This window comes from Athene noctua, chromosome 2, assembly GCF_965140245.1.
Source record: "Athene noctua chromosome 2, bAthNoc1.hap1.1, whole genome shotgun sequence".
NCBI classification, from domain to species: Eukaryota; Metazoa; Chordata; class Aves; order Strigiformes; family Strigidae; genus Athene; species Athene noctua.
Window position 1 is genome coordinate 56,411,553 of NC_134038.1, and position 26,795 is coordinate 56,438,347.

The 26,795-nt window shown below is 38.2% G+C and overlaps 1 protein-coding gene across 1 annotated transcript; it reads left to right on the forward strand.

Moving 5' to 3' along the window:
* Nucleotides 1-695: 695 nt before the first annotated feature.
* RAB12 (RAB12, member RAS oncogene family) lies at nucleotides 696-26,795 on the forward strand. The gene is made up of 6 exons (XM_074899194.1): nucleotides 696-1,185; nucleotides 14,310-14,370; nucleotides 22,108-22,246; nucleotides 22,795-22,884; nucleotides 23,853-23,957; nucleotides 24,485-26,795. The coding sequence occupies exons 1-6, from the start codon at nucleotides 942-944 to the stop codon at nucleotides 24,596-24,598; spliced, it is 753 nt and encodes a 250-aa protein (XP_074755295.1). The 5' UTR covers nucleotides 696-941; the 3' UTR covers nucleotides 24,599-26,795.

Consider the following 26,795-nt stretch of genomic DNA (forward strand, 5'->3'; position numbering starts at 1 on the left):
CATAGCCTTACTGTCTCTTGATTCTTCAAGAAAATTAACTGTTGACAAAACCATTCCTGTACAGCAATGGTTTCCTAAATGTAAAGCCCAACTTGATAGTCCCTTGTGGAATTTCCTGAGCTTACAAATTGTAGTGAGAATCTAGAAAATGGGACCAAATTTTCTCAAATATACACTAGCTTTGGCTGCCCTTACATCTGATGTTCAGAGGAATACCAGATCTACCCGTAGATCTCAGCTAAAACAGCGAGCCCTTCCTACCTCCAGAAGGCAGGCCCGCATCTCTGCCGCCAGTCGTTACTGAAAAACCTGGGTTCTGTCAACTCTAGGTCCTCAGTGCTTGGCGAGGCAGAAATTTCCTCAAAAATTACAGTGAGCAACGCTCACGCTGAGTATTTTCCTTCACGTCATTTACGACACCAAATGATTTTGACATTTTGACACATTCCTCTAATGCCATTTTTCCCTTTCCTTGGAATTTGAACAACTGAGGTCGCATAGGCGGTTGTTACGAAAAGGTCCGCCCAGCTATCGGGGTGCGCACCGGCGGGCGGGCGGCGGCCGGCCCGAGCGCGGGGGCAGGGCGGGGGCGGGGCCGGGGCGGGCGGGGGGCGTGGCCGGCGGCCGTTCCCCGCCCCCGGCACTGCGGCGCGGGGCCGCGGCTCCGGCGCTGCAGGGGGCGCTGCGCGGCCCGGCGCGGGTTGGGCGCGCCGCTCCCGGCGGCGGCGGCGTCGCAGTTCCCGTTCCTGTTGCTGTTCCGTTCCCGTTCCCCTCGGGCCGGGCCGGGCGCAGGGCCGGGCGGCGGCCGTGTCTCGTCCTCGCTGCTCCCTCCTCCCCCTGCCTCGCAGTCGTCGGCGCCGGTGGCGGGGAGGGCGGGAGCGCGGGGCGCGGCGGGGGCGGGGAGGGAGCGCGGCGCCAGCGCGGCGCCGCATGCGTCGCTGATGGAGCCGGGCTCGGGGCTGCCGCAGCGCAGGGTGGGGGGCGGCGGGCTGGACCTCGGGGCGGGCTCGGCGGGGGGGTCGCCGGCGCTCTCCGGGGGGCAGTCCCGCCGCAGGAAGCAGCCGCCGCGCCCGGCCGACTTCAAGCTGCAGGTGATCATCATCGGGTCGCGGGGGGTGGGCAAGACCAGCCTCATGGAGCGCTTCACCGACGACACCTTCTGCGAGGCCTGCAAGTCCACCGTGGGTAAGGGAGACCGCCGGGCCGCGCCCCGTCCCGGGGGAGGGGGGGGACCTCGCCCCGGACCCTGCCGCGGCGCCCGGCCCTGGAAATGCGGGGCTCGGCGTGGCGGCCGCCTTCCCTGGCCCGCCTCCCGCCGTTCGCCAGGCGCGGGCCCCCTCCCAACGTGCCGGCCCGAGGCCTTCCCCTCAGGCGCCTCCGAGCCTTCGTCCCCGTCCGGGTGCGTGGTGGTCCCCGTCCCCTTCCCGCCTGCCAGAGCCCGCTGGCGTCGCCTCGGGTGCGTTCCTCGACCGTGGGCCACTTCACAGCGGGAAGCCCACGGGGTTTGTGGCGAGGGAGCCTTTGGTGCCAGACTTCCCGGCTCTCGTGGAGGTCCTAACCATCTTTGCAAGTTTCGAGAAGGTGTTGGGTATCCTGTTTCAGCCTTACTAACGACCAACAAAAAACACAGGGTAACAAAAATGAGGGGTGGTTGGTAAAACGGGTTATTGCACTCAGAGTCTTAGGTGTTGCAAGTAGGGAAACAGAAGTATTTCACAAGATTAAAAGTTGCACAGTGTGTATTCAGCATAGTCGATGGGACTTCAAATACTTCTCCAGACCATAGTCTAATTAACTCCGGATTGCTGTTACACCTTCATCAAGAAACCCCCCATTGTGTTAGATCTGAGAAAGCTAATGTTTTGTTTCTTGAAGAGTAGTACTTCTTGAGCATGCTGTGTGTTTTGCTCCTCACGACTAACTGGAGAGTGACCTCCTAGTTCTGGTTCATGGTTTAGTCATCTGTACAAGTCTTAAAGGTAATTTAGTGCCTGCTGTCTTTTAATACAGAAATGTGTAAAGGGAGGAAAACAAGCTAGTTAGTCTGCATTGTTATTAGAGACCTACCCTTGAACTCCTGCAGCAAGGCGGTTGTTAGGTCTGTGTCATTGGAAAATATGTTGTATCTTGAAATGTGAGGAAACATAGCATCTGATGGAAAGTGATTTTATTGCCTTTTAGAAGCCAAATTATTACAATCCAAAACTATCTTCCTCTGACAAAATAATAGTTACTCTTTAGTTTTAATGTGTGTCTTATCAGTTGTTTCATTCTTTCCTAGGTTCTCTAAACATCCCAGTCTGGTAGTGCAGATTAGCACTGTTAGTGTTGGTATGTTTTTGTTTTGAAGTTGGTAACACAACCTCGTAGAAGTGAGAAAGACAGCGGTAGCATATCAGAGGCATTAATCCTCAAGTGACATGTTGTAACGAAGAAATGCTGATGGCTTCTGTAGACTGACAGGTTTCATTAAATATATGGTACAGCTGAGGAAGTAGGACTAGTAGTGGATTGTTTTATTTATAAATTCTATATATTGTTTTGAACTTCTGTGTATCTTTTTTGGGTTGACCTACATTTAAGGGTTCCTTCAAGGCTGGGCTGCTCTCTGTAACTAGGGTTAGTTTCCTCATGCGAATCTTGAGAAGTGAGAGGAAGTACTCTAGACCCCAGTCCAGACGTCCAGGCTGGTGCCTTGTAAGCAAACCTGATTTGCTAGATAACTGAGACAGTGATTGAAGCAGGGAAGCTTCCTATTTTAGAAAAGAAACAGGAAATAAATGGTGCTATGCTGCTAGACAGAAGATTACGTAATGTTTGATGCACAAAGTGTGCCAACATAAAGCAGCATAGGGAAATCAACTTGTGCCAAAATACATGTAGAAAGACTTGACAGTAATGGCATTCTTTCAAGGTCCTCTGACTAAACTTGAGAGCTGTTGAGATTCCCCCAGATCCTTTGACTGCTAAATGAAAGAGCTGTTCACAGTCAGCTTGCACCCTGCTTTTTTTCACTATAGAGTAAGAAAAAGTAACCTCTGCTATTTACACTTCATGTAGATTGAAAATAACCCACACTCCAACATGACCTGAGGATCAGACTTTGATACACAGTTGAAATCATAAAGCTGCTTTATTTGTCACCACTTACTGCAGCGGTTTTCAAGAATTACAAGTGGACAATGTGCTTTGAAACATAGTTGAAAACCCTGTGACTGATCCAGTTTCACAGGAGTTATGTAAACTGAATATACCTTGAGATTAAATTTGAAAAGGCTATGTAAGCAAACAAATGACTAAAACTTGCTGTATCTACCTTATGTTAGCAAAGCCGTATTTTAAACGGAATGCTAGAATACATATTTACTCCTTCACCTTGATATTAATGGCCTCAACCTTACTTTTATGGTTTTATACTAAACCTGAGGAAGTATAGGCCAAGCAGAACAGCATTTAACCCCTTAACCTTTTGTATCAAAGCGTACAGGCTGCTTGGAGGTCTTCTCTGACAGTGGAAGAATTGCAGATATTCAAAAACTTTGGCTGTCTCCTGTCCCTAAGTGCTGTTTAGGATAATAATGCTGTGTCATGGAAAAGCGGAGTGTTTCTGCTGAAAAGGGGACCTGTGGATTCAATTAAGAAAGATACAGTATTCTAATGCTAATTTAAGATGACTACATTGCCAGATTGGTGAAGTAAATTCTATCATAAAAACACATTAACATGTCTTCAGTCTCATCTCAAATACTGAAGTTCTTTGAAAGTGTTCAAAAATAGCTTGGCAGATTTCAACACGTTATTCGTAACGGCACATGATGTGCTGTTGATCTAAAATTCTTTTGATGTATTTATTTTGGGCATTAAATTAGTTGCATAGAATATTGTGTCTACTTAATCTGCTATTTACATAGTACTGAGGATACTCAGTATGCTCAAATATTTACTGATTTTTGCATATGGTTGTCAGATGTGAAATAGATGTTGCTGTTTCCAATTTTATGTGCTAGGTCTGAATGTTTGTTCTTACTATTAGATTATAACTTATTGTTTGGGCAAATAAATTGGTTTTAGAAATGTTCCTCTGTATCTGAAATGATGTAAAATTATTCTCTTCATGCCAGTGTTAAATCCAGAGTAGTTAACTTCTTTTCTATAATGGAATAATGCTTGTGTGTGGGTAATATTGGCATCATATTAGTTTTATCAACAAACATAAATAGACAATCTTTCTTTGAAAATAAAATTTGATCTCTGTTTATGATTTGTTACCTGACCCCCATGTGCCTGCACAGGAGCAGAATCCAAAACTATAGCTTGAAGGTTTTTCAGGCTCATGACAACTAAAAACAAGTATGCCAAATTCAGCATGAAAAAGGATCATCTTTCTAAAGATAGTGGATAAATACTCATTGCCACATTTGTGAGAAGATTCAGAGGTGGATGGCGAAGGAAGAGTGCTTGCCTTTGCTTCTTCTTCCTCTCCTTATCCCACCCCAAGTAGTTCTTATCCCAAAAGAAATACATCTCAATTCAGCTCTCCATAGTGGTGATGTTATAATTCATATATTAATTTTTTTAGATGGTGCTATCTCACCCTCTTTTTCATTAGAGTCTTTTTTAATAGTCAAAAGCCTTTGTTCTCTTCCCAGCATCCGTCAAACTCTACTGCTGTCTCACGGTTATCTGTCCTACCTTCATCCACCAAATCGTAGCTCATTCCCAGTCTCTCTGCTGTTCTTCTATGACAGATGTACACAATTCCTGTACTCAGCAGTATTTCTGGTCCATCTCATTTTGCTTCAGGCATTGTGCTTCTCTCCAGGTTTTAATCTCTGAACCTGAGGTTCCTGCTCACCCAAACTTGAGGCTCTTGCACTGACTCACCTCTCAAGCAGCTGCCTCTCCTGCTCCCTCAAATTAAGTTGAGCTCCTCGATTTTCTTTTACTTGCTGGCTTAGCATGTAAAATTTCTGAGGCCTAGTCTTATTCTTCAGCTCTTGTCCACAAGGTCTGAAAGCATTCCAGGAAAGAGGCCTTGCCCTTGATAATATCAGAGCAGTTTGAGTGCCTTGGGCATTGCTGGCTCCTTTTAGCAGCCATTCAGTACTGCTTATAGTAAACACTAAAGCTTCCTTCGGTCCTGATTTACAAGCAAAATCATAGGTAGAGCTACTCAGTTAACTTTGTAATGGGAAGGTTTGTTGTGGATCGGGATGGGAATGTTGTGACCTGTGTTCTGCTTTGGAGCAGTTGTATAGCCTGTAGGATCCAGATTGGTGGCAAACAAATGCATTGTGATCTGACACTCATTCGACTTCACAAAAATGCTCTTTGACCTTGTTTCACCTTACCTTGATGTTAGTGTGAAATGGCATGTAAATTGGGAACTCGTTAGATTTAGAGCTCAGTAGCAGTCTTTTCCTTATCAATTCTTTTTAAAATACCCACGTGCATGCAAAATGCCTAACGTCCATCAAATAAAGCTTTCACCATCATTACTGTTTATGTTTATTTTTTATCAGAGCAATCTTAAGTATGGCAGCTTCTAGTTCTAATATATATACACATCTATATGATACATAGATATATACAATTATATATATATGTATAAATATGTTTGGGTTTTCTGTCACAAACGGTTTCTTCATTCTCTTTATCTTCATAAGCTTGTCATATAATTATATTCACTTAAAAGTGTCAGCCTATTAATTTTAAAAGTATCAGTTGGTCATTTTTCAGAACTATCCTTTAAGTCGCTCCTCAGTTTTTTTAGTTACCTAGTCAGTATTTTATTCTTACAAGCACTATAAACATGGTATGTGGCTTACCAACCACTTGAAAAATATTTTTTCAGTACATCATAATAGAAATTATGTTTTAAAAACAGGTTTAGTAATTTGATGTAATCTGAAATTAACAACAATCTACCTAAAATTTTCAGAAAAATGTCCTGCGTCAACTAGAAGAACATTTTTTTTTTTTTGCTACACTTGTATGTGCCTGTAGGCTCTTTCTGACAAGTGTAATTAATTTTTCTTCAAAGTTTTTTTTTTTTCCTCCTCCATAAGATGGCACTGAAAACTTAGTTGGAGAAGGGAGAAACTATAGAAGTATGTGCCTCTACCACATCATGACAAAGTAGCAGTAAGATGTCCTTGCTGTATACACAAAGTCAGCTCTGTGCTCAGGCTGAGAAATTTTTGTTGTCCAAAAAAATAAAACCCATTCTGGTCAGTGATAAATATTTCTGTGAGAATTTACTCTTATCTTTGCATGTCCAGGGTGTTAATATATACCTGTTCTTATATATTGTTTTTTTGGCTACTGCAGAATAGTGTAAACAAAACTTACAAATATCTCATTAATGGTGTGCTGCGATTACTTGACAAACTACAAATAGAGGGGAGCAGAAGTCTGGAAAACCCATGGGAAACAATTTTGTCTTAACACAAAACCTTAAGATAATAAAGGAGCACGTATGAATCTGCTTTGTCTTCAGTTCTGTAACCATAAGTTCAGGAAATGCAACTTGTAACAGAAACCTATGTTCCCTGGAAGCTGCCTTTTACCTTTAGGAGCAGTGTTGTGTCACTTGTAATTGATACTAAAGATGACAGCAACTGGAAGCACCTGGCAAGTCATTGTTTGACTCAAGCATATTTTACAGCATTTGGTGTAGTTGGCAATTGTTCTCTATGCAGGATTGTTTGGATCCTCATAAGGTATCAAAATTATATTCTAAAATAGGAAAATGTAGTAGGTAGATGATACCAGTTATCAGGGTTCAGGAATAGGTTTTTGGAGACGTAGGGGATTTTTAATTAAGAAGAGGTTGGGAAGAAGAGCAAATTTGAAACTGACTTTGTTTTTTTAATTTGTAAACCTATATATTAACTTCAGTTGATACAAATATTCAGGTGCTGGGTTATATCAACACTACAGAACTGTCAGAGTACCTTGTAGTCCCTAGTCAGTACATGTATGAGAATACACAAGTAAAACAACAGACAAAATGAAGAGGCCACTTGAATGGGGTCAGATGTGGAGTTTAGTTTGTAAGGAGAGTGGAATGCAGCTGTCAAACTCAGTCCCTGCTGTGAACAGCTGAGCGCGTCAGTAGCAGAGGAAAAAAAAAGAAAGTAGGGCTACATGATTCTCAGTTAAGTTTTTCTTATTTCTTTCTTGAAGTTGTGAGCTTAAATGTTCGTTTAATGAAAACAGCGCGTGCACTTGCGTTGTGCTTTAGCTAAACCATAAAATGGGAGAGACAAACTTTTTTAGAGTCTCTTTTCATCACAAAAGTCCTGAAGTGTTTGTAAACTGTCTTCAATAGGCTGTCCTTAAACAAGAAGGAGGATTAATGTTCCCAGTTGTTTAGATTGCAGCTATTTAACAGCATATAACAACACTTCTATAACTGATTTCTTCAGATATCCCAAGGAGTGGGAAACTTGATACCCAAACCAAAATGCTAAGTTCAGTCTCATTTTGAAATAGATTCTGCCTTTTAAAAATCTGGATAGTGCTCCTCATTAATGAAGTTCAACTTCACATTTAATTTTCCTTTCAGATCAGATAGCTGTAGACCTGTAGCTCACTATGTTTTCCTGTTCTGTGGTCAGAAGTTTTGAAAATAAGTCTTGTTCAAGAAGGCACAGAGAATCTTCTTCCTTCCAAGCTCCCCTTCCACCTCAATTCTGTTTATGAAAATTTTGGTGCATGCTTTGAACTTAGTACAGTAAATTGTGTCAAAAGCCTATATTTTGTGAAAGGTTTTATAATTTTAGTGTCCACAAGAACGTAAAGAAATTATAACTGCTTCCAAGCTCATTGAGTTTGGAAGTATGAAGCATCAGAGTTGTTTAGAAGCTATATATTGGACATCCAAAACTTACCGACAGTTCCCTAAGAACTCATTATAATTACATCTTCAGAATTTAGTCACTGCATGTATATTACCAAATATTTTTTTTGCTGGTCGTGTATCTGTTTAATTCTGGTGTGTAGCACAGTTGCCAGTTGAGATACGGGTACACTTTTTATTTTAGGCAAGCAGTCTCAAATGTCTGCATGTTAATCATTCTAGAATTACACGCTGAAGTTTTATGGACAGAGTATTTTACCTGCCTCTGAAGTAATCTCCAAACTGGCTTATATCTGACTAACACTGCTTCCAAATCTCTCTTTAAAATCTTTAGATTTATAACATGCATTTATGACAGAGGTATTTCCACTTTAGTATGTTTTAAAATTAACTGCATGTCCTACAGCTTCAATTAAAATAAGATACAGTGTTTTGGATTTGATTTTTGTTTTCTTACAACAGTTTTTCTAACCTTCCCTTCTCTGCCCTTTTGATGTTTGCTCCCCCCTCTGAGCAAGATGGTAGAAATCGGTATCAAAGTTATTGAGCATCTTTTCATTGACTTCAGTAGTTTCTGGATAGGTCTAAGTATTGTATTTACTTACAGACCAGGACTAGCAGAGATGGTTCTTACCTCAAGAAGCATGTGACCTCAGTCATCAGTTGTAGCAGAAGTAAGAAAATTTGTATAATGCTGTCAGATACCCAAATCAAATAAACTGTTGGTAGTCTTTGAATATGTCTGTTCTAACGGTTAATTAGTATATAACCCTTGCATTTTTAAACTAATTGTGTTTCTTTAAACGTGGTCTGATAATTTTTCACTGATTGAATTGCTTTGATGCAAATCATTAATAGGCCTCTGAAGATTTAATCTATTAGAATTGATTTTAGTTGGAGGGGGTTTTTTGTGCTCTATTTGCATCTGTTTTCCCAATTCCTCCTTTAACTTCATTACCAGGAAGTCTTCGAGAGGTCACTCTGTGTGCATTAAGCAAAATAGATACCACTTCTTTTTTCTGCCACTTAGGCAAAAAAAAATATTGAAAACATAAATGCAAAATGTGTAGTAAGAAGTTTCTTCACTATTTGTTTTATTTCTAAACAAATTCTTTCAGCTTTAAAGAGAGAGACAAGACCCAGTTGTGTGTGTTTCAGTTTGTGCTGTAGTAGGTAACTTTTCCTGTTTGGGGTGAGAAGTTATATATTAGACTGTTCTGGGCTAGGCTTCATTTTTATTGGATTTCAGTCTTAGGTTTGGTTCAGTGACAAGATACGTCATCCTCACCAACTTGTCCTTATCTAGAACTTCATTAGTGAACTTCTATTTTGAGTGTCCCCTTTCTTTTAAGGCTGTTTATTTTTGAGAGGAGTACAGAGAGTTTGCCTTGCTGTGTGTTTAATAGACTTTTAAAAAACAGTTCTATCCTACTAGTTCTTTGTTTTTCCTGGAAAAAGCATAGTTTAGTTTCAGTTGAGTGCATATTGCAATAGATGTTCTCGTTCGCATGAAGCTTATTTTTAGTCTAAAGTTCATGTGCTATTAACAAAAACAATGTGCTTTGTATAAAATTTTTCCTTAACCAATAATGTTACCTTACACACACCACATCCTTAATGCCTTACTTGACATACATCTTAGCCCGTGGGGAAAGAGCAGCAGCTCATTCGCAGTTTTAAGTGGTAGGGCAAGCTGAATCAGTGTACATTGAAAAGCTTGATAGATACAAATCAGAAACCTAAACCAGAAACTGAGATCTGTATTTTTTGGTGCCTTTTTCATTAGTTCTTATATGTGTATGTGATTTGTGTTCAGATTCATGAAAAAAGCCTTTCAGGGAAAAATGGGGGTCAAAACCTGATATCCAAAATGCACACCTTTTAATTCATAAAATGAGAGATGATGGTCTGTGTTTACTCATGGTGTGAGTGTAATTTTAGGAAAACTGAATGCATTGATTGCCTGTGGTCCATGGAATCCTGATGTATGGAGAGGAGGCTGACATTTTAGTGGGAGGGGAGACTGATAAGCCTTTTTGGTTCTCCTCACATCACTGTGACCTGGCAAAGGGCATGCTTCAGTGTGATCACAAGCACATACACTTGTTGATGCCATGGCATGTGTACGTTTGGTTATTAGTTGACAATAAGTTAGCTAGCAGACATTTAAAATGCTAAGTAGGTAGCATGCAAACCAGCAATAGTTTTCAGGTGTTGTAGCAGCTAAAGACACCTTTTTAAAATCCTTTCTTTTTATAAGACACGTTGTTCAGATTTAATGTGGCTGTCAACAGTAATTATTGATTCCTCGTGAAGTATATATAAAACTGTGCCCTTGGTTTTATTTGCATAATTAAGGACACAAGGTGCTTAAGTGGTTTGTGTTAGTTGTTGTTGACATCCTTTTAGGTCATGGTGGCGAACATGTTGGTGTAGCTGTGTTAGCAGTGTCATGCCAGGGCTGGTAAGTCCTGTCTGTCAGTGCACGTGTTCAAGAACACCACTGTTCGTGCAGCTATATAGCTTCAAGACTGGAGCAGCCTCTGGCGGGGTTGAACACAGAGCAAATTCACAAGTTTACTAAACTTAGTTGTGTGTTGGGATCTGGCTTAAGGGAGCAGTGACTGTGCAAGGACTACCAGTATCATTACAAACATTGTGAAACTTGGAAGAAATTCTGACAATTTCCCTGTACTTAACAGGTGTTAGAATTAGCTTTAACAAGACTGAGAAACACTTATCTTAGAGCAACTGTAAATGAAGTGTTTGTTAAAGTAAGGATTTTAAAGAATTTATCAAATATTGCTGGCATCAACACTGTAGTATTGCAAAGCACTTCTTGGAAAAAACCCACTGTTTTCTAAGAGCAGACTTAATACCTTCTCTGTCCCATACTGAATAGAGATGCTTGAAAGAACTGTTTGAAGTTATTTTGCTGAAGAATGGGAGTTTTCAGCAGTTGGTCCAAATCTTCTGTTCTACAGTTGCAAATACAAAGAACATTTAAGACTGGCTCAGCATACCTGAATGTAAAGGTGCAGTTGTCTGTGGATGTCATGTGTCTAATAAGTATTTGTTATCTGTAGTGATGGAAAGTATGAGTTTCTTGATTGACTTTCAGAGTATATTAACAGTTTTCCTCTTGTTGTTATTAGCTGGAGTAATTGTATGGACAGCAAAACTTTTCATTTAGGTGTTTTCATTGATGTTAATCAAGCTAAATGATTTGTTTCTTTGAACTTTTTCTTAACTCAAGATGATATTTGAAATTGAAGTGGAAAACAAATTATTGTGGTAGTGCTTTAATTAAATTAGTAATCTGTATGTAAACTCAAAGCACTACCTTTGGCAGGTCTATGGTGAAATGTGGTAATGAAACCTGACAGGCTTAGGAATTTGTTTCTTCATGTGCAGAAGGAAAGTTGCCAGATTTTTCCTTCTTTATTGGCAGACATGAAGTTTTTGGTATTGTGTTGATGCTTGCAGAGCATTACTAATTATAAAAAGCAGTTGAGCAACCTTTGCTTAGTTCTGGCAAACTGTCTGCCTTAGGTGTTAAATGAGTCAAACGATTCTCTGGAAGAATCTGCTTTTCCAAAACTGTTACTGGTTTACATTGTTCATTGCCAAATTTAACAATGGGGAAATGTTTCATGATATGATTTTAAGCTGATTAATAGAAAGATCTGCCTTTCAAATAAGAATGCTGTCGACATTTATTTTGAAATTATCTCTTTAATACGTAGGCTTTTTTCCATTTCATTCATATGTTGTGCCTACTAGTCCCAGAAGTCCTGAGTTGAAAATTTACTTTAGAACAGTTGAATTTTCTCTCCATAGTTCATTTTTTACTTTTCCTTTTAAAAAATATGACAAAACCATTTTGTTCCTTGGTTTATGTAAGACAGAAGTGAATTCTGTACAGAAGCGTACTTCTGTAAAAATAAAAATGTTTTATTGATGGAGTTGGTGAAACTTATATGAAATACCTGTGATGGTTTTTAATACACAGTTTTGGATCAGAGCTGGTTTAGACTTCATTTTTTGTTTGACAGTAGGACTTTTTCTTTACGCAGCAGAGCTGTATTCTCTCCATGCTCAGATCGAGTTCCTCTACAAGTACAATTGTTAGCCTAAGATAAGTATGCCCACTTGTATGAGCTTCATAGATTTTTTTTCCTATTTATGTTTCTGTGGCACAGAAAATCAAGTTTTTGGCTTTTTTTAACTTGAGTTCTCAGATGAATGACAAGTCATGTAGTGTGTTGTGTATGATATAATGGAAGGATTGGGAATTAGAGTTGAGACGTGGGCAATTATATTCAGACTTACTTGAGGAAGGGAGAAGTTTGAAGCAATTTCAGTTAATTAAGACAACCGCATTTTATAGCTTAAATGCATTTATATAGAGAAAAGGTTTTTAACAGTAGAAACAGATGTATGTTTCCTTAAAAAAAAAAAAATTCTCAGTAATTACAAGAATTCTTATTTCCCACATTTTGGATAGTAGAGCATAGCTGGATCATTTCGCTCTCTTCTGCTTTTACACTAACACAGATGGTTTTTCTTAAGTGTAGAAAAATATTTCTTAAAGTTAGGATTAATAAATGCTCTGAAATTTTATTCTAATATTTTTTCCTCAATTTGCATATGAATACTTGAAAATTGCCATTAAAATTGTAGATTGTAGAGTACACATCAGTTCAATGCTTCAGCTCCTGTATTGCCCTACTGGGGATTGAATGGGATACATTTTGTAAGTGAAGTATAAGCATCATATGTCCTGAATAGCTCTCCGACAATTAGTGAATAAGCGTGCTAGACACTTTTAAGGACATGGAGAAGGAGGACAAATGTTGTGGTGATAGCCAATACTTTTATCACTATGTAATGTGCAACTGCAAGCTGTTGCAAGGGGGTTTTATTTAGAAAAATGAAGATCAGTGATCCTTCCATTTATTTAGTCTAGATTAACAGTGGCAACCTGCTTTACAAACTAAAAATAGATTGAGTGTATCCTTAACATTTCAGTTAGTCAAGTGTATCTAGTTTTTTAAACTTAGTCCATTTTATTGTCTCATACAAACAACTTCACAGACACAGTGGTCCTTAAAAGCACTTTGAAATAAATGCCAAGTCAACAACATATAACTGGCCTTCAGGATGTAAAATGCACTCTTTTTTTGTCTCTACCTAAATTTTCAGGAGTTTTGAAAAGCTTTGCATAAGGACTAAGTTCGGTCCTTTCTGTCAAAGTTACAATCCAGTCTTGACTCTCAACAATATCAGCAGGGACACTCAGCTTTTAGCAAGGGTAGACATTAGGAAAATGTATAGTTTTTGTTAGAGAAAATAAAAATCTTTTTATCCTCTTCATTTTCATCCCTATCCTTGGAATACAATTGTATGTGAAATAGTGAACGTGCTTCCAACACACGATACTTCTACACTTCTGTGTGAATTTAAGTGTACCAGTCTGAACCATGTTCTCTTGTCTTTTTCTTTCCTGTTTTTTTAATTTAGTACTGTTAGGAGGGATGGTGTTCAGAAGGAAGAACTGAAGCAAATGTATACTAAAATGAGCAGGTTGACAGTCTACAAATGCTGTGATATTCTAGGACATTTATACACTGAAATATTCTTTTAGTCAAGGTGGTAATCTTTTGTGTTTAGATATTGTTTGACCATAATATGTCTTACATGTTAATTGCCAGCATTAATTTTTTTTTTTTAATTGAAGTCTTTCTGTATATCAAGGTCTTCATGGTTTTATCTTTGATATTTAACATGCATTCAAACTGAGGCTGGAGTTTTGAGATGATGGATAAAAGTACTGCACAGGTATAAAAGAAATTTCAGAAGTCAAATACTTTCTCTGAAGCTAAACAGTTTGCAAATATATATTTGCAGGAATTAAAAATGACAGTGCTGACAAACTTATTCATAAACCAACCACAATTCCAGCACTTATACTGAAATGTTTTACTGATGCTAAGCATCAAGCCTGGAAATGAGATGTGTATTGTTCCCACTTCACAAAGGGCAAAACTGATCTGGAGGCATTGGTTTTGCTCCATGCCTCTAGGACATCTGTGCCAGCTGGAAGTAGAGCAGGCTTGTCCTTGACAGTCAAGGTGAATAGGGGAGAAACAAACATACTGTGCCTGTTGTTCTATTGTTACGTTGGGTTTACCTGCTGCTGGAAGTGTTGCACGAAGTGGAAGGTTTATGTTGTGATGCTGCCAAATTGGATAGCTCACAGGCTACATAGCGGTTGTCAAATGCCCGTGATGTTCCTTAGGTGACCCATAGTGATTCAAACCCTTCTGCTTGTTCAGACTGTTACAAGTTGATATATTTAAAAAAAAAAAAATCAATAATAATTACACCCTCATTACTTTTGCTTCTTATTCCTCCTTTTCTGTTTACTGTATTTTATTTATAGGTGTTGATTTTAAAATCAAAACAGTAGAGCTAAGAGGAAAGAAAATTAGATTACAAATCTGGTAAGTAACACAAACGTGCAACCAGCAGTATGTTTTAATTTTTATGTTCTAGCATGAATTAATATGCTTGTCTAATACTATTAACTGTTATAAGCTGGTTTAGCTCTTACCCTATTCCTCCGCTCCTCCATTCCCACAAGACTTAAGCTAAACCAAATAGCTCTTAGATTTTGTGATGGTAAAGGAGGAGAAGGAGAGAGAAAGTTAGAAATAGGACATGAATGTAATTACTGAAATGTTACTGTATCACGGAGGTCTCAAGTCCCTTTTCCTAGAAGAATTATATCACCTACAGAAGAAATAGGAGTTCTAGAAATAACAAAAGGTGACTGTGTTAAATAGACACTAGAGAAAGCATATTTTGATTTTTTATTTTCTGGACTGTTTAAAACTGACTTTCAATGTAACAGCAATTATAAAACAACTGTGAAGTATTTTCTAAACTGTTTTTCTAAAACTTGGTATAGGCAGTGCTGTTTATTTGATGCTATATTAAATAACTTTGAAGTGAAATGCATTCAAGACTAAGTAAATTTTATCCACTCTAAACAGCACTGAGAAATAAACTGATCCCATACAAATAAGACTCACTACCTTAACTGGTACCAGTGTCCTACTACAGAAAGCTCAAAAGTCTGAGCTAAGTTTTTTCTTTCTGTAGTAGGTTACATGTTTCTTGATAATGTTTCTCCATGTCAATGATTAATGCAAATATTATTGTTTAGAAATTATTGAGCTGAAGAGCTCCTTTGTTTTGCAGAGTGGTACAATATGTAAACATTGTAATGAGAGAATAAACCAGCCGTGTTATATACATTAATCTTATATACTACTATGTAGAAGCTTAGCTTTGGTTTATTAACAGTGCGTGATGCATAATTGGCATTGTAGTTAAACTGTTAAAGCTGCTAACAATCCATAATGGAGAAAATAGCTCTAAATATACTCATTGTTACACTTTTGGGATATTCTGGTGGTTTCTCATTCTTAACTACATGGATGCAGTGGATTCAGCTTACTAACTCCTCTTGGCAGGTCACCATCAACTCTGTTTGTCACACCATGTGTCTGTCTTGCTTCCCTCTGAGTTAACTGCTGCTTCATCTTTGGTATCATCGGTCACCTAACACTTGAATGTTAGTGGCATGTCTTCATCCGTCATCTGTCCCTGTTTGGAAACCTATGACCACAAGGCTGGCAGTTGAGCCAGCAGTTGTTAGCCAGGGTCTGCTGGAGCTGACAGAGGTAACAAAATTCTGATATGGAGATGCTACTTGTATGCCTGATACAGATTTTTGCTATGAAATGTGCTAAGCTTATCAAACAATTTCTTCACGTTGAATAAATACTTCATAGGAGAGATGTTTTGTTGGAAAAGAGTTGTTTAAACCATTATTTTCCACATATTGAGAATATGCTAGCAGAATATAGGAAACTTTTAAAACTAAAAACTGATAGATTGCTAAAATGTGACCATTACTCCTATGTGAAGCCCTGCTAAAATGGTGGAGAAAACAAAATGTAGAGATAATATTTTAAAATAATATGATAAAATCCATTAACACAACAGCCTTTTCCAAAGTGTCACTTTCTCTCCAACAGTGGCGGTTAAAATGCCATTTTTATCCTTAAAACTTTCTTAGCATACTTCTAATTTTTTTGAAAAGCAATTAGGTAAGCACTCCTTTTGCTGATTTATCCTGAATTATGCTGTGTATGTTGTTGGGCCTATTAATAAACTCTTATTTCACAGAATCACAGAACCATTTAGGTTGGAAAAGACCTTTAAGATCACTGAGTCCAACCATTAACCTAACACTGCCAAGTCCACCACTAAACCATGTCTCTAAGCATCCATGCCTTCTTAAATACCTCCAAGGATGGTGACTCTACCACTTCCCTGGGCAGCCTGTTCCAATGCTCGATAACCCTTTCAGTGAAGAAATTTTTTCCTCATACACAGTCTAAACCTCCCCTAGCGCAACTTGAGGCCATTTCTCTCATCATATCAATTGCTACTTGAGAAAAGAGACCAACACCCACCTTGCCACAACCTCCTTTCAGGTGGTTGTAGAGAGCAGTAAAGTCTCCCCTGAGCCTCCTTTTCTCCAGGCTAATCAACCCAGTTCCCTCAGCTCCTTATTGTGCATTCCATTGTTAGATTAAAAGAGGAAAGCAATTTACCAAGTCAAACACTTGGAAGTTTAGAAATACAGACTTAAGTTGCATGACTGATCCTGAGTCAGCTCCTTCTGTACCTACAGAGAGTCAAAATTAAGGTTACTTCATACTTCCTGGTAGTCTTACCTACAGTGATAACAGTACTTTTTACTACCAAAAAATGTTCTATTTGGTGAACAGCTAATTATTAAAGTTTATACTTTTCTGTTTTCTTAAAATTACTAAGTTTATGTTTCAAAGCATCAAAGTTTGATTATTTTTTTAGTTGCTTGATGATTGTACTTCAAAAATCACACAAGAACAGTTTAAAAAAAAAGTTTAACTTTGGTATTTTTATGATCACTTGACCTGTGTTTCCACTGACCATTCTGTCAGCAGAGTGTTCTCCACAGAGCTCTACCACTTGAATTTATCAAAACCCAGCAATACTGTCTTGAATATATCAGGCAATTAGGTGTGCAAGACATCCTTTTGAAAGCATCTTCCACACCTGCTGCTGTTAGTAGAGTAGCATACAAATTGGCCTTGTCCTCCCATATTCCTTTCACAATGGGATGCTGTGGACTAAGGATTACAGAGGTGTCTACTCTTGCCTCTAGATTACCTCTTCCTATCTGGTCCCTGCTACCTCACAGTACCTCTTCCTCTATTTCCCGGACAGGAAACAACCTCCTGCTCCTTAGATTATGAAATGGTAGAGCAGCACTGAGGACACAGAGTAGTGTCCAACTTTTCTGTGCCACCTGGAAAAGTAGTAGTGCCCCTTGGGCTGCCAGAAGTAGTAGATACAGTAAATCTGCTTCTGCATTGCAGCTCTTGGCTGAAACAAGCTCATATGTTCTGTGAGAAGGAATGCATACGTGCAGCTCAGGCCGTTGGGTAAAGTAACCAGAACTACTGGATAACGTAAGTGTCCAAGTGAATCCAAGCATCTGTCAATCAGTGCTTTTTCAAAGCATGAAAACTAGGCCAAATAATAGGAACCCCACTTTCATGCTTTGAAGCATAGGTGTGCCAGGAGTGGCTCAGCAGGACAGTAGGTGTCTGACTGTGCTTTCTTACCTGAGTCATCTGGGCACTCAGCTGACACAAGCAGCTGTCACTTCTGCCTTTCCCCTCTGAAAACACCTGGTTGCTGGAAGCTGTGGTGCCCTGCCACTGTGCCCAGTTTCCTGTTGGGGAGCCAAAGGGACTTTCTGGTATACCTACAGGTTTAATGCCAAGTGACCTGGCAAGAAAACAGTCTCAATTTGCTGCTGAAGATTGTTTAAATTGGTGCATTCTCATAAAAAGTTCACATTGTGCCAGCTCAGTGCTTTATAATGGACAGTTGTTGTCTTGGAGAATCTCTGAGTTGAGGAGTAGTCTGAGGAAAAGATCACCTGTCCTGGAATATAACAGAATGTAGTTCCTTCTCTTCAGTACCTCTGAAATAAATTATTTCATATAATAAAAGATTTTAAACATATTTATGTTTTATGGGAGGAAAAAGCCCAGCTTGACAAGTAGAATTAACCTCTAAAATGACTTTAAAACATTTTTTTTTAAATATTGCTTGTAGGTTCCATAAAAGCACAGACCATGTGAAAATGTTAGTGTTAAATGTTTATCTGTGTTTAAAAGTATTTTCCTTTCTATTGCCACTTTGCACCATCACTCAAAAAATTAATTTAACTTAAAAAAGCTCTTAAAAGAGCCAAAGACAGTTTTGAGTCTGTCCATGTTTCAAGCAACTGTTTGATAGAGAACATTTATGTAAAATAAAAATTATCCAAACCTATTTTAATTAAGAACAACTGTATTTGTATTGTATTTTATGTGGTCTGAAATAGTGAGAATATGACAAGTCAACACTGGAAAATGGGCTTTGTGTGGGTTTTTTTATTTGCCTTTGTTTCATGTAATGTTTGTTTGTATTTTTGGAGTGATGTCTAGTTTCTGTTTTGGAAGCAGAAAAACAGTCAAGCAGTGGGATTTTATTATTACAGATTATAGATGATCAAGGAGTCATACGCTGTATGTTTCTGATTACAATTTAGAAATATCAGTGTTTTTCCGTTAGATTAAAAAAAATGGTAAAAGAAAACTGCTTTTAGCAATAAAAAAAGAGTAATCTGTTGTATTATTTTCAATGATGCCAAATCACTGATCAAGTTATAGTAATTTATTATTTGGACTTCTGGAGTTTGAATTAAATTGAACTGACTCTATTCTGTTGATTCTGATGAGAGCAAATAACTAGCAGCACTTAGTATCACTTAGAAAATTCATGAAGTTGCGTACTGTTAACCCAGTTAAATAATGCTCATCTCTTCTTCCAGCTTTCCACTAGTGCTTCAATAGCTATCCTTACAAAAATACTCCAGCTGCAGGAGCATAATACATCGATGAAAATAGTATAACAAACTTAATTGCTTCAGGACTGCACATGAAAGGAAGGCATTTTAAGTTTGGATATGCTTTTAAATATTAGCTCTGCATTGGGGGTTGTCTTTTTTTCCTCAATATTGCAAGAATTTACTGCCCATTTTCATAAAAGATAAGATAGCACATGGTAGAAGGTGAGATTTTTTCATGTGAAAGACCAGCTTGATAGTCTTCTCAGACTGCAGCTTATTTAGGTAGCTTGGAGTTGCATTCTAAACTTGCTAATTGCAGAAATAGTTTTCCAATTTTCACCTTACTGTTTGAAGGCTAGTGCAAAGTTAATGTAATGTTAGAGACCACAAATTCAGGTTATTTTCTTCCACTTCTCAAAGGAGTATCATGCTTACAATAAGAAACCTGTTGACTGGTTTAAACTTGCTGCAGCAGTAGAGGCATTGGTTGTATGAAGTGTGGGGAAATCAGTGACTTAAAGCAAGGCAAAGAAAGTCAGACATAATCTACTGTAATTAGCACGACTGGCAGGTGACAGCGGCTATCTGGCCATTTAACATATGTAGTGGGCAGCTAGGCTGTCCATGGGTGTTTTAAACTGGCCAAGGCATGTGTTGTGTCCCAAGTAGCCAGCAAGCCAGACTACAAGTTGTGTGGTATTTGTGTGAACGAGGTGCAGGACCTGAGGGTGCAGCAGCCTGAGAATACTGTACTTTTAAAGAGCTTGAGGGTGTTGTGGGGTGAGGAGAGGCCGATAGTACCAGGTAGATTTGGAGATACAGCACTCATCAGGCTCCAGGAATTGTGGAGTTGAAGATAGCTGGAGTGGCAGAGTGTAATGTTGTGTAGTTGGCTCCATTGCCTACCCCTAGGCTTATCCAGTGTGTTGATGACTGTCTTTAGGGAGGGTAGTTGAACATGGGTGTGTCTATTTCCCCTCTGTTTTTCTAATGTGTGAACTGAGTGATCTGGTAGCTCTTCTGTGGTAGAGTTGCTGAAGGTCCTTAGCACTGATCTGAAGGCACAGCCACGGGACTCTGGAATAGCCCCTTTATTTCTGTGTTCTGGTAGGGGCACAGAGAAGAGGGAGAAGACTGGCCAGCAAGGGGGAAAAAAAAAAAAAAAAAGGCAACTTTTTCTGGCCAAAGCTAGAATTAATGCATTCTTCCACATCAGATATGCCCTTCCACCTGCCATCTAGTTATGTCTGCTCAGAATGCTGGGCCTAAAGGGATCCTATCCTTAATACACTTGATCAGTAGGTTGAATTAGCAACAGATTGCAGGGGCTACTCTACAAGGTCATAATTCTGAGAAATCTGTTCATAACCACTAAAGCAATGTTATCCATATGTGGAAAATTAACGGTTCATATAGATTTTTAAAAATTTTTCATGGAGTGAACATCTGAAGGACCTTTCAAACAATAAAGCAAAGAAGTAATGGAAGAGAAAGTAGAATTAATAGTTATATATGATGTAATTTTAGCTGACAGAATTTATATTGCTTTAGTAAAAATGCCTCATTAGTGATTAGAAAACAACCAATTAGCCATCTAAAACTGGTCTGAAATATTACTAGATCTTGACCTTACTGAAACAGGTTACCTCTTTTCACCTTCTGTAGGATCCCACAGGTTTGTATGAATGTAATTCTGAAGTTCTAAGAATGGGATTTAAATAAAAATAAAATAAAAATGGATACGATAGGAATATGTTCTCTTCTGTCCCATATTGCTTTGCCATTGGCTTGCAGTGAAATATTAGGCAATATTTTTCCACAGGCTGTGAAGCAGAGGTTTTAAATCTTTTTCTAGTAGACACTGCTTTACTTTGTGAAATCACTAGCAAAGATTTGTTGCTCTCAAGTACACTTGTGGCAATTTCAGGAGAAAGTTAAGTACTTCACTTTTAAAACTGCTTAGTTGAAATTCTGAAAGATTTTGTGAAGAGCAGGATAGATTTGCGGTAGTTTATTCTTCAGGACAATTGATGTGACATTTTGTGAACATGACCTTTTTTTTTTTTTTGGTAACAAGTGTTTTGGGTCTCCATTGTTAATCTCATTCCCAAATTCATCCTCTTCCTCCTTTTGTCTAAAATGTGACTGTTTGAAGAGAGTTTCTTTTGAACTTTTGAGTCCCAAGACACATGCAAACATTTTCCCCCATCCACTGTAAATTTTGGTCCATCTTTTGACTTGCTCTAGCAATTTCAAAATTATCCATTGACTGGAGGCTGAACTCAAGCAGCAAATGCTTGATCATTTTGGAGTGCATAACTTTCCAGTTGTGATAACAGTCACATTTTAAGACTTAGGGTATGCACCAGCTATTTTTTTTTAGTATAACTGCCAAAAATCTTCCATAAGCAGGCTTGATGGTATAATTAAAAGCAGTTCACAACTTTTCGTGGTTCAAGAAAAAATAACTCTTGTGTCTCATCTCCTTGGGAATATAAACCGTAGCTAGTATGGATTACATGGTGTCATTCTTGGAAAATAGTCTCCAGTGTAAATGCACCCTGTCTGAAATAACCTGCAATGCTGAAGGTGAGAGTGGAAATGTTATTTAAACACCTCAGAATAGTAGATGTAAGCGTGAAAGCCAGGCATCCACTTTCAAAAGCTGTACCGCACAGTGGTTGCCCACTCTTTTCTTTCACTTCTGCCAGTAACTTCTGCAGTAGTATTAGAACCATGGCTGAATTGCTGTGGTTGATCCAAAAAGGTTCTGAAAGCTCAAATCATAATGATCAGTGCATTGCTCAGTTTATAGTTGGGTGTCTGGCTATGTTTGATAAGCATATATCCATTTCTTTATTTTTTTCAGGGCTATTAAATAAAAAACCACCAGAAAACCACCAAACCCCAACAACACAAAATGAGCTTCATCTGCTGGTACATTTTCATTGGACAGCTTCATTCTTAGACACATGTAGAACTGTTTGGTGGCCTTTTTTGGTGAAGTTAGTATGGAATAAGTAGTCCTGATACAAAAACTTTTTGATTGAAAGTACTGCTCCATTTCTTTGGCCTGAAATTCACACATATAGAAGGAAATGGTCAATATAGAGTGTCCAATGAGCATGGGGGTGTTTGTATTAAAATGTAACCAAAGTTATTCTGTACTTTGCAAATTGGTGAAATATTTGTGCCAATGTTTACTGCTGCTTCTTAGGGACACAGCAGGTCAGGAGAGATTCAACAGCATTACCTCAGCTTATTACAGAAGTGCCAAGGGAATTATTTTGGTGTATGATATCACCAAGAAGGAAACATTTGACGATTTACCAAAATGGATGAAAATGATTGATAAGGTAGGCCTTACATTTTTTCTTTTTACATTTTTGGTTTTTTTAAGAAGCAATTTTTTTTTTCCCTCAAAGGTACTCTTTAAGACTTTTAACCAGCTTTGATATAGGATTATTAAACTAATGCCAACTAATTTTCCCTGATTTATTGTAGCCAGGATTTAACATTAATATGTTTTTGTTGCAAAATAGTTGTCCATTCATACTTCCTTGAACTAGAATTGTCCCAGTTAAAAGCGTCAGTGGAAATCTCTAACATTATTTATCTGTGCACTGGTGGGGAAAAAAAGGCTTTATTTCCTGTCTGTCAAATAAGGTCCTTGTGTGCATCCTTAGATATACTAGAACAGCTAGTTCTCAAGTCCTGTTTTAAAAATGGAATTTAAAAATTGAGGTTGAGATTTTTGAAACAGTGTTTGAGAAGAATGTTTAGGTATAAACTCTGTCGGTGTGGCTTGTTATTTAGTAGGGGATTTGCCCTTTTTTCATACTGTGTTTGTGTTACAAAATCTTATGTTTCTAGGTTAAGTTATTTAAAAATGTTTTAATTGCAGTATGCTTCAGAAGATGCGGAGCTTCTATTAGTTGGAAATAAACTGGACTGTGAAGTTGATCGAGAGATTACTCGACAGCAGGGAGAAAAGGTAAGACCAGATCTAACCAAATTCTCAGTTACTGTTAGAAGCAAAACTGCTGTGGCGTTGCTGCTGACGGTCTGTGGCTACTCTTGTTCGTACTGCTAAACCTAAGGAGCATATTGAGAGTGGTGGTGTTCTGTCAAAATCTATATGGTAATTATTTTTATGGAATATGCAGTTATATGTGTTCCTGCTGGAGCAGTATGTCTTTGATGTAAAGAAAGAGTAAACTACAAGTTGACTTACGCTGCACTGTAGTGAAGGGGATACTCCTTTTTGGGCTCTGAAAGAGGATATAATGAAGACTTGAATCATAAATGGAGATCTCTTTACTCAGGACATCTTTGTGAGCCTTCTTCCAGACATTTGCTTTTCAGTAGTATTTTAGGACAGGCAACAGCCCTGCTTGATTACTAGACTCACTTTTGTTTTCATGTTTCTTTTGTTCTCTTCCAACTCCAAAAGTGGTAAGGAACCTGACAAGAGAACATGTTTTAGCATGACACTCACAGCACCATCTTGATCAGGACAGTATCATTATAGACATACACAAACATTATCCTTCAGCTATCCATCATGTGCTTGGAAGCAAAGCATTTTCTGTTAGAGTGCCAAGGCTGATTCTTGCACCCGTACTTCCCTTTTCTGCATTTTAATGATAAGGTTGAGATTAACTCTTGAGAAAAGTTCTATTTAGCAATCCACATCAACTGAATACATAAATTTGTCAAATTTAAGTCTGGAAAGATGCAGCATGCTTTTCCAGTAAACCACTTCTAAGTGAAAATTAGCTACATGTGGCAATATTTGTTGTACCTTGGACATTCAGGCTTACTAATTGGATGAGATTTCAGTCACAGATTTAGGGAAAGTTGGGGGGGGCTGGTTTAAAGGTTTTATAAGGAGTGTATATTTGCTGGCTGTTTGCTGTTTGTGCATATCTTCATTTAGTTATTTTATTTTCTCTTCATCAGTTTGCACAGCAAATAACTGGGATGCGGTTCTGTGAAGCAAGTGCCAAGGATAATTTTAATGTGGATGAAATATTTCTAAAACTTGTTGATGACATTCTGAAAAAGGTAAAATATTCAGGTTGTAGTTCCTCTGACCACATAAATGGTCAATGTTTAAATAATGACTGCAGGTACTTGTTGAGATGACTTAGAGGGCGAGTGCACAGTCAGGTGAAATTTTTGGTTAATATGTAGTGGGCATGATGTAGTTCACAGACGCTACTGAACACTTCAGTTAATAAATAGTGATGTTGAATAAATAGTGTTGTTTGGTAAATATCTCATTTTGCTACACTTTGTCTTTCCTGTAACTTCACTGTATATCAGCAGCTGACTGTACATTTGCCCGCTTTCATTTGCGGGCAGTTCTGTTGTGATTTGTTGTAATTGGTTTAAGAAGTGGCTTTATTTCTACTATGTCTTGTAACTTTTTTCTGAAGGAAATTAACACAACTTACTGGAATGTAATTCACTAATAAGAACCAGAGATCCTTAAATTGAAGCTTTGGCTGACAGTGAACTCTTGAAACAAAGCTCTTTGTGCTGACTTCTGTGCAGATGACTGTTTACAGGTGATTTTTCTTTTCTTTAAGATGCCACTGGATGTTATAAGAAATGAGTTGTCCAACAGTATCCTGTCCCTGCAACCAGAGCCAGAAATCCCACCAGAACTGCCTCCTCCAAGGCCACATGTCCGTTGCTGTTGACTTGTTACTCCAAACAGAGTGAAAAATAGGAGCGGGAGGGTAAAAAAAATTATCTGTACTACTCTGCACTACAATCATTTGGCAGTTTCTTGTTGCACTTTGTTATTCGAGTCAGAGCTACACACTAACTTGTAAATATGCAAATATGCAATCCTGTGTAGGATTCAGCTATAACATTTAATTATTACCCCTCTCCCTCACAATGATGTTTCATTCATTGCCCCAGTGTTATAAATACTGTACAGTTGGTGGGGGTTTACCACCCTTCCAGTCGAGGAGGAGGAGGAGAAATTAAATCTATACCTATTCTTGGCATAAATGTTGTAATAGTTCTTTGTTATTATAAACAGGCAGGCAGAAGCTCTTCTGGTATGAAGATAAGTATATGGTGCTTTGCTAACTATTTTAAAGACAAATTTTTTAAAAACAGAGGACTTTATGTACAAAGCTTCCATAATCAGCATTATGTTTCCTTTAAATGTAGTGAAAACATTTTTGGCTGTAGCATCCTCTGCTGACTGGATTTATTGAAAAGCTAAGTTTAATTTTTGGCAGTCTTTTATTTATTTTGTTTAATGCTGCACCCTTTCTTTGTGTACCAAGACATCACATCTGGTGCAGATCTAAGATTGCACTCTGAAATAGCATATATAATTTTCTGCGTAAGCATAAACTTGGTTGCAAGAATCATTTAAGTTTCAATAAAAGTATGGAGATATATTCAAGCTCTAAAAAAAAGTTTGAAAAGCAACGCTGCTGTCCTAGACAAATTCTTTAAAAAAAAAAAAAAGAAAAATTAAGATATACATTTTCCTATGTTAAGGAATATATATATGTGTATTTGTCTGGACATCTGTAGGGTTGGGGGGAAGGGAACCTAAGGTAAAATTATTTTCTTTCCTAATGGTGGAAATTACTCCCATCAAGCAAATACTGTGTTAGGTTTTTGTCTGATAATGAATTTGTGAATTATATCTTTGGTATATCTTTTATTAAAATGCACTGTTTAGTTTAGCTGTGGTAAATCAGTAGTTACATATTTGAATAACTTGGCGTGTCCTGAATGTTGTGGTATTGAAAAACATTGTGGTCTTTCTAAACTAATGAAGTGCAAATAAAATTTTGTATTTATGAATGACAGTGGAACTGCACCTGTTATTAGAATGGCAAGTATCAAATGATGGGTAAAAGGTAGAATCTGGAATATGGAACACTACTTGTTTTAATCTTCCTATGATGTAATTTTCAGTTTGACAGTTCTTTTAGGTGTAGTTAGAGCAGCAGGCGTTAGTTGTTCACCATGATCACTGCTCTGTTGAGAGAGCAGCTGATGACCTAGCCCAGCTGATATCTTCAAGTAGCATGTGACTGCTTGTCATGCTATCTTAGCAGGTGGTCGCCAAACTATTAATTATACTGGCAACACAAGTATGAACCAGTCTTTTTCACAATACAGCTTCTCTACTTCCCATTCTCTGGTGCTGAAACCCATTTTGTCACTTTTGCTACTCTTCTAGCCAGAACACTGGTGACGGCCAGTAAGGTATGCCACTGACTTCAACAGCTTGTCTCTGTTTTCTGGAATGAAAAAAGTCACCACAAACTGTTAACATTTTAAAAAAAAAAAAAAAAAAAAAGGAACAGCCCTTATTTCACTGAGTAAGCTCTGACATTCTGAATACAATACCATGCAGGTCTTTAGCACACCTGAATTTCAACTGACAGATTAAGGAAGCATGGTTGATATTTGTGCTTATGTCTTCTGCCACCTTGTGCCTAAACGGTTTGCTTTTTTACGTAGTAAACTTACGGTTTACTATCATTGGTAAAGACAAAATCAATTTCTAAAGCACTTGTAGGATTTCTGATGGTACTGTGGGCAATAGCAAGGAAGGGAAAATTATGGAAAATGAGTTTTAACTTGACAACCATTTTATTTTAGCTGATTTGTTTTTATTTGTACTTAGAAACTTGTGATTTTTTTCCTGCAGTTTTTGAATTTAATAAAAATTAAGACATTTGACTTAGATAAACTTTCTTTTTGTAATTCTGTGCTGTTTGTATATAGGTAGATTGGGATACCAATCTCTTGTACCAAAAATTAAAAATTACTGCATTTGAAAAAGACATATTTATGTAAGAGTGCTTGAATGTATTTGATTATTCATTGGAAATCATAAAAAGTTCAGGAAACCTG